The 7,923-nt window shown below is 67.2% G+C and overlaps 1 protein-coding gene across 2 annotated transcripts; it reads right to left on the bottom strand.

Annotated features, from left to right (window-relative positions):
* Window positions 1-2,503: 2,503 nt before the first annotated feature.
* FADD (Fas associated via death domain) lies at window positions 2,504-5,381 on the bottom strand. Of its 2 annotated transcripts, XM_089307046.1 has the most exons (3): window positions 5,008-5,381; window positions 4,034-4,167; window positions 2,504-2,803 (listed from the first exon to the last, which is right to left on the bottom strand). In XM_089307046.1, the coding sequence occupies exons 1-3, from the start codon at window positions 5,291-5,293 to the stop codon at window positions 2,654-2,656; spliced, it is 570 nt and encodes a 189-aa protein (XP_089163172.1). In that variant the 5' UTR covers window positions 5,294-5,381; the 3' UTR covers window positions 2,504-2,653. The 2 variants fall into 2 exon arrangements, with proteins under 2 accessions (XP_089163172.1, XP_069918063.1); XM_070061962.2 differs by lacking the exon at window positions 2,504-2,803 and having other exon boundaries at window positions 3,708-4,167; window positions 5,008-5,380.
* Between the last annotated feature and the right edge of the window lie 2,542 nt (window positions 5,382-7,923).

Raw genomic sequence — 7,923 nt, 5'->3', positions numbered from 1 at the left:
GACCCGGGGCCCTCCTGGGTCCTGGCGCCTGCACCCTGGGCGGGAACCTCTTAGCCACGCAAGTGTGCTCTTCGCCCGCTGTGCCAGCCCTGCCCAGCCTCCCACACACCCCGCCCAGCTCGGCCCCGGGTTCTTCAGTCCCTGGGCCACTCCTGCCCCCTGCAGGCTCTGGCTGGGCACTTCCGGCGCCCCGGGAGGTGAGTGCCGGCTGTCACCGTGCTGCAGCCCCACCGGGAAGCTTCCCTGGAGAAGCCGTGTCCAGTCTCCCGGCTAGCCCGCGGACGCTGCTCTGTGCGCATCTGTGTGCTGGTCACGGGGTCCCTGTCTCCCGCTGAGAAGGAAACAGCAGGGAGACGGGGGGGGGGGCCCTCACTAAACGCCTGTTGCAAGTGGGCGCCTTTGCCCACACCGTGCAGAGTGGACACGCATCTTTCACACGTGATCGTCTTTGAGGCTCCTTTTAAGGCATGACTTTTTATTCATCTTTAAATAAATAGGCAGATTGATCCGGGTTTCATTTCACAGCCGCCTTCTCCCATTGGCGATTGTCAAGAGACTCTTCCAGGTTGGCTGCCACCTCCCCGCCCCCACCCAGGGACCCGAACCCTGGCAGGTGCCCCCGCCCTGAATCAGCCTCCTCCATTCTGGGTCCTTTGCCTCCACAAGGCCCCTGCTCCCCCCACCCGTTTTGTTGGCCACTTGAATTCTGATCAGGGCCACACTCCCTGCGGCTCCTGGTGCGGGGTCCAAGCCCCCGGCATCCGTGGAGCCCTGACAACGAGGGGCGTCGGGGCTCAGGAGCGGAGCTGGCTTTTAAACCAATTAAGTCACTCAGACGTGAACTGGCTACATGCACCACGTGTCTCAGCTGCTCCGCCCCGCCCTGCGCCTCATGCCCGTGTACTCTCTCTGGAAGCCAAGACCCTGACTCACAGGCCCACCACCTGCAAGTCCAGCATCAGCCCTGCCTGGGGAGAGCCACTCCCTGGGGTACCTGCATGGACCCCGGCTGTGGGGGCATAGTGTGTGGGGCGCAGGTGCACGGAGGGGCAGGCACCCCCGACCCTAGCTACCGCAGCTCCTTGCCTGGAGTGGGGTGGGGGAAATGCAAGCCCAAGGGAACCCTCCCCCACCCCCCCGCATTTGTTTTCCCACGGTCCAGGCACAGGGGCCTCCGCCACACTGCAGACAGGAGCCGGGGGCAGGCGCAGGGGGCGGCCCTCGGGAGCTGAGCGGGGTGGGACCAGGGGGCAGGCGGCTGGGCAGAGCGAGGCGGGTGTGGGGCAGGGCTGTGGGGAGGGCGGCTGCCCACCGCCGAGCGCCTGGTCCTGCATCTCACGGTGTCCTGAGAATCCCGCTGGAAGGGGCGGTGCCGACCCGGGCCTCCAGGCCCGGCCGGGCTTTGATTTCTAACACAGGTGCCCATCAGACAGGTGCGAGGCTGGGAACTGCTGCTGAGCAGAGGGAGGGAAAGGCCCACGAAGCGAACGCGGCTCAGGCCAATCGCACCCTGAACGCGTGGTTTCTTTAACATGATCTTCCCAGCCACGGCAAAACAGGCAACACGGCAAAGCACGCGATGCGGCCATTCCAGCTGCGACTTCAGTGCACAGCTCAGGGCCACTGAGGACGTCCACAGTCGTCAGCATCCTGAAGCCACCCCCACAGGTCTCCCCCATCCCGAGCACAAGCTCTGTCCCAGGCACACACACGCGTGCACGCAGGATCATGTGTGCACACACACGGGGTCTCACACACACGGGACCACATGTACATACACAGGCACACATAGGCTCACACGTGCATGCAGGATCGTGCATGCGCACACGGGATCACACATGGGATCACATGTAAACATGCACACATAGGATCACATGTGTGCATGCAGGGTCATGTGTGCACACACAAGTACACAGACCACACGCATATACACAGGATCGCGTGTGCACACACATGCAAAGATCACATGCACACAGGATCACATGTGTGCATGCAGGGTCATGTGTGCACACACAAGTACACAGACCACACACACAGGATCACACGCTTATACACAGGATTGTGTGTGCACACACATGCAAAGATCACACGCACACAGGATCACATGTGTGCATCCAGGGTCATGTGTGCACACACAAGTACACAGACCACGTACACAGGATCACACGCATATACACAGGATCATGTGTGCACACACACGGGACCACATGTACATTCACATGCACACATAGGCTCACACGTGCATGCAGGGTCATGTGTGCACACACAAGTACACAGACCACACACACAGGACCACACGCATATACACAGGATCATGTGTGCACACACAAGTACACAGACCACACACAGGATCACATGCATATACACAGGATCGTGTATGCACACACGTGCAAAGATCACATGCACACAGGATCACATGCGTGCATGCAGGGTCATGTGTGCACACGGGATCACAAGTGCACACAGGATTACACACATAACCACGCACACACACACAGGATCACACATGCATAGGATTGCAGTACATATACATGTACGCAAGATTATGCGTGCAGAGATCACAGGTGCACACACAGGATCACATGTCATGCACAATCACGTGAACAGGTGAGTCCACACACATATGTACACACGCTCATGCGTGCACACAGGATCACACATGCGCACACGTACCCAGGGCCCCAGGTGTGCCCACACGATCGCACCTGCCAGGCGGCCGTGAGGACCCAAATGGCCGCTGCCCTGGAAACGGCACTCGCCCAGGACCTGCTCCGCGTGCGCCCCACGCTGCTGCTGCTGCTCCCTGCGGGGGCCACGGAGCCGGGACACGGCGACTAAGGGGCGGGTTCAGGATGGCCAAGTCTGTGGGTCGCTTCTGGCTGCCGATGGGGGACAGGCTGCGGGGCTGGCTCGGAGGAGGGGAGCGGCAGGGGGCCTGTGGGGAACCAGGCGCAAGGCCTGGGCTCAGCTGCACCTGCCGGGGGCGGGGAAGCTGCCGGGCAGTGCCGCTCTGTGCTGTGCGCAGTGTGTGCGGGGGTCGGGCCCCAGACGGTCACCGCGGCCCAGCACCGCCAGGCCCTGTTCTTGGCCACCAGCGCCCGCCCCTCATGGGGTGCCTGGCACCTGCTGAAGGTGAGGAGGGGGGCCTCAGCCGGCCCACAGCTCACTGGGGACAGGGATCCCCATGACCCTGGCCCAGGCCTTGGCCAGCCAGAGTCAGGGTGACATGGCCCTCGGGCCAGGCACATCCCAAGGCTGGTGGTCACTCCCGAGCGCTCTGCCCGGGGCAGTTCCCGCCCTAAGGCACTTGCGTGGACAGGACGAGCTGGGGAGCCAGAGGATGGCCCCCCGACAGTCAGTAGAAAAATAGAGACTGATTCAGATTAGGAAACCACAGCACCACAGCGGCCGGTCCTCACGGGAACCGCCACGGCCAGAGCCACGGCCGGAGCCACGGCCGGAGCCACGGCCGAAGCGGGCGCCAACCCTGGCGAGCACGGCCCAGGAGCTGGACAGCTGCCGAGCCAGGCCCCCAGGTCTGTCCTGAGGGCTTCGCAGGAACCGGCGGGGGCAACAGCAGGACACCACGGGCTCAGCTGCCCGCTCTCATGTCTGCTCGGCCCCCCGCAGCCCCCGACCACCCTCCTCACGCCCATTCGCTCGGTCGCCCGCACCAAAGGAAGGCAATGGAAACGCTCTCCGGGGGCCGGAGCGGGACAGAGGCGCAAGCCTGCAGTGCCCGGACCCCGGCGGCACGGAGCGGGGCTCAGCAGGTGCAGCTCTGGTCCACCGGGGGCAGGCTCGGGCCGCCTCCTGGACAGAAGCCAGCGCCGACGCCACGTCAGGGTGCTCCGGAGTCCCACGACATCGGGGACACGGCCCCGCCCTGGTCCCGGGCGCCCCGGGCCTGCTGCTCCTCCTCCACCAGGTCGGCCACCAGGTTCATGCCGCAGCGCCTGAGCGCCTCCACGAGGCGGGCCACGGTGGCACCCTCCTTCTGCGCGTCCTTCCAGACTCTCAGCGCCGCCCTCACCCGCTCCGACAGGTTCCGGGGAAAGCGCTCCTCGATGCCGTCGATCTTGGCGTCCGAGACCTGGAGCTGCCGGGCCAGCCTCCGCCACTCCCTGCCCACGTTGTCGCACACGATGTCGAAGGCCACACGCAGGTCTGCGAGGCAAAGGACAACGGCTTTACTGGGGGCCCCCAGGAGACGGCGACCTCCGCGGTCTCTCAGTGCCCGGAAAGCCCCAGGACGGCCTCGGGTCCTGCTGCAGCCCCGGGCGGCCAGAGGGAGGGAAAGGGGGCTGCCCCCGACCCCGACGGCGTTCCGCAGGGCGGCGCTGCCCGGGTGCCGCGCCGGTCCAGTCTGGCTCCCTCCCCGCGCTGTGCCCGGTCCCACTGTTACCCCGGGAGCCCTGCAAGCCACAGCAGGCGGCGGGGGACCCCGCGGGGCAGCCGCACCCACACAGGGTGTGACGCTCGTCCGCGAGATGCACCTGACCGACTCCCCGAGAGTCATTTCACACAACGCTTTATTTAGAAATTCCGTTTATCCGAAAGGAGGAAGACAAGACATCTCCTATGTGCCGGGTCAGTCCCCAAATGCCAGCAACAGCAGGAGCTGGGCCAGGCCAAAGTCGGGACCCGGGGACTTGAGCCGTCACCTGCTGCCCCCCCCCCCCCGGGGGCTGGAAGTGGGGGCAGAGTCAGGACTCCAATCCCGGCACCCCAATGTGGGATGCTGGCGCCCCAGGGCCTTCGGGTCACAACCCGCACCCCCGTGCCCCCAGCCGCCCCGGCTCCCGCAGCGACCACCGCTCTGCTCTGCGGAAGGACCGCGGGAGGTCGGGCTCCCAGGGTCAAGGCGCGTCGGGGGCCGACGGCGGGCGGAGGCTGGCACCCAGCTCCGCCCGCCGCCCTCCGGGGCTCCCTCCTCTTCCGGGGGCGCCATCGAGGGGCCCAGCCCGTCCAGAGCGCGCCCGCCCCCCCCCCCCGGCCCCGGCCCACCTTCGGCCCCCGGCGCCGGCCCGCCCGCCGCCCCCGCCTCGAAGGCGTCCAGGCGCCGCAGCAGGTCGTGGCGCCGCAGCTCGGTCAGCAGCTCGCGCAGCAGCTCGGTGCGCTCGGGCTCCAGGTCGCTCTGCTCCAGCAGCACCGAGAAGAGGTCCAGGCCGCTCTGCACGCGCTCCAGCTTCCGCTTGCCCACGCGCCCGTGGCACAGGAACTTGAGCTCGGTCAGCTCGCTGCTCGACAGCCCGGACGACAGCGAGTGCAGCAGCCCCAGAAACGGATCCATGGCGGCGGGGCTCGCCGGCCGGGACCACCGCCGTCCAGGAGACGCCCAGCCGGGACGAACCGGAAGTGGCTGCGAGTCTCTCGCGAGAGCTCCGGGGCTGCGCGTGCGCCCTGAGCGCGGTCGTGGCCAGTTCCGCCCGGACGTCGGCGGCCATAGCGCCTGCGCCTGCGCCCGCGCCTGCGCCCAATGGATCCGCTCGCTTCCGGTGGGAAGATGTGCCCTCGGCGGTTCCAGACCGGCTTTTGCTACCGGCGAGGCCGCCTCCGCCTCTCCGGACTTTGCCCGTTAGCCAAAGGCGGTGGAGGCCGGCCATTCCTAGCTGGCGTGCTCCCCGGTTCGAGTCCCGGCTGGTCCACTTCCGATCCAGCGCTCTGCTGTGGCCTGGGAAAGCAGTGGAGGATGGCCCGTGTGCCTGGGCCCCTGCACCCGCGGGAGACCCGGAAGAGGCTCCTGGCTCCTGGCTTTGGACCTGGGCCAGCTCCGGCTGTCCTGGCCATTTGGGAAGTGAACCAACGGATGAAAGATCTCTCTAACTCTGCCTCTCAAATAAATAAATAATATATATTTATACACACACACACAAACACACACCCCTTTAGATCTGTGCTAACACACACCGCCTGGGTTTCCTGTCGTTATTCCTGAATAATGCAGGAATGTGTGTTCCATTTGCATTGTGTCAGGTGTTAGAAGCCCACGGGCCTCCTGCGGGTACGCGGGACGGCTGTGCTGCAGCCTGCACCTGCCAGAGCTCACCGCGGCTGGGGAGAGCTCCCGGCGATGGGCGTGGAGGGTGGGAGCGGCCTCGCCGCCAGAGGCGCGCAGGGGCGGTGGGGCCGGGCGCGCAGGTGAGGGTGGGAGGAAGCGCAGAGCCGAGGCGGAGGGGCCGGGCGCGCAGGTGTGGGTGGGAGGAAGCGCAGAGCCGGGGCGGAGGGGCCGGGCGCGCAGGTGTGGGTGGGAGGAAGCGCAGAGCCGGGGCGGAGGGGCCGGGCGCGCAGGTGTGGGTGGGAGGAAGCGCAGAGCCGAGGCGGAGGGCCGGGCGCGCAGGTGCGGGTGTGAGGAAGCGCAGAGCCGGGGCGGTGGGGCCGGGCGCGCAGGTGCGGGTGGGAGGAAGCGCAGAGCCGGGGCGGAGGGGCCGGGCGCGCAGGTGTGTGTGGGAGGAAGCCGCCAGGTGCGCGCAGAGGCGGTGGGGTCGGGCGCGCAGGTGTGGGTGGGAGGAAGCGCAGAGCCGAGGCGGTGGGGCCGGGCGCGCAGGTGCGGGTGGGAGGAAGCGCAGAGGCGGTGGGGCCGGGCGTGCAGGTGTGGGTGGGAGGAAGCGCAGAGGCGGTGGGGCCGGGCGCGCAGGTGCGGGTGGGAGGAAGCGCAGAGGCGGTGGGGCCGGGCGCGCAGGTGTGGGTGGGAGGAAGCGCAGAGCCAGGGCGGAGGGGCCGGGCGCGCAGGTGTGGGTGGGAGGAAGCGCAGAGGCGGTGGGGCCGGGCGCGCAGGTGTGGGTGGGAGGAAGCGCAGAGGCGGTGGGGCCGGGCGCGCAGGTGCGGGTGGGAGGAAGCGCAGAGCCGAGGCGGTGGGGCCGGGCGCGCAGGTGCGGGTGGGAGGAAGCGCAGAGCCGGGGCGGTGGGGCCGGGCGCGCAGGTGCGGGTGGGAGGAAGCGCAGAGCCGAGGCGGTGGGGCCGGGCGCGCAGGTGCGGGTGGGAGGAAGCGCAGAGCCGGGGCGGTGGGGCCGGGCGCGCAGGTGCGGGTGGGAGGAAGCGCAGAGGCGGGGCGGTGGGGCCGGGCGCGCAGGTGCGGGTGGGAGGAAGCGCAGAGCCGGGGCGGTGGGGCCGGGCGCGCAGGTGCGGGTGGGAGGAAGCGCAGAGCCGGGGCGGTGGGGCCGGGCGCGCAGGTGCGGGTGGGAGGAAGCGCAGAGCCGGGGCGGTGGGGCCGGGCGCGCAGGTGCGGGTGGGAGGAAGCGCAGAGCCGGGGCTCAGCCAGGTGAGTGCGGAGGCTCGGGTGTGAACCCGGCGACGAGGGAGAATGGGGCGAGGAAGGAGCTGGCGGCTGTGGCCTGCTTAATTGCAGAAAATGAGGAGAGGAGCAGGCGGCTGAGCGCTCAGACTGCGGTTTCACGGACGCCAGTGTGGGTCCCCGTGTCTTCTCCCTCCCCCTCTTCTGGGAAAGTCTGGGTGGGGGACTTTTGGATGTGGAAGTCCCCCAAACAACCCCTCCGGGCGACACTGGCTGTCAGGGGAAGCTTCGCCGGGGACCAGGGCTGGGGGGCCGCTGTGTCGCTCCCTCCGCACGGAGTTCCTCTCCTGAGCTCCCGGCAAGGACGCCGTGGGCTCGGGGAGTCCGACCGAGGCCGGCGCCTGCCTCGTTCGGGCCATTGCACATGCATCTCTTTTCTTTGAAACCCCCATTTTCTTCGGCCCCTCTTATGCACGTAGCTAACACCCACCTGGCTGTCTTCACCCGGGGGCAGCAAGACCAGTGGGTCAGCAGTGGGGGGGGCGTGGTCACACAGCCAGTGCAGAGGGGGGACACGTGACCTCTGCATTTTTTTAAAATTGAGATATATATCATACAATTCACCTTTTTTTTTTTTAATATTTATTTGAAAGGCAGCATTACAGAGAGGGAGAGAGAGTCAGAGAGAT

This window comes from Oryctolagus cuniculus, chromosome 1, assembly GCF_051225735.1.
Source record: "Oryctolagus cuniculus isolate XC-2025 breed Fujian yellow rabbit chromosome 1, ASM5122573v1, whole genome shotgun sequence".
Classification (NCBI taxonomy): domain Eukaryota; kingdom Metazoa; phylum Chordata; class Mammalia; order Lagomorpha; family Leporidae; genus Oryctolagus; species Oryctolagus cuniculus.
This window is presented reverse-complemented; position numbering and strand designations above follow the sequence as displayed.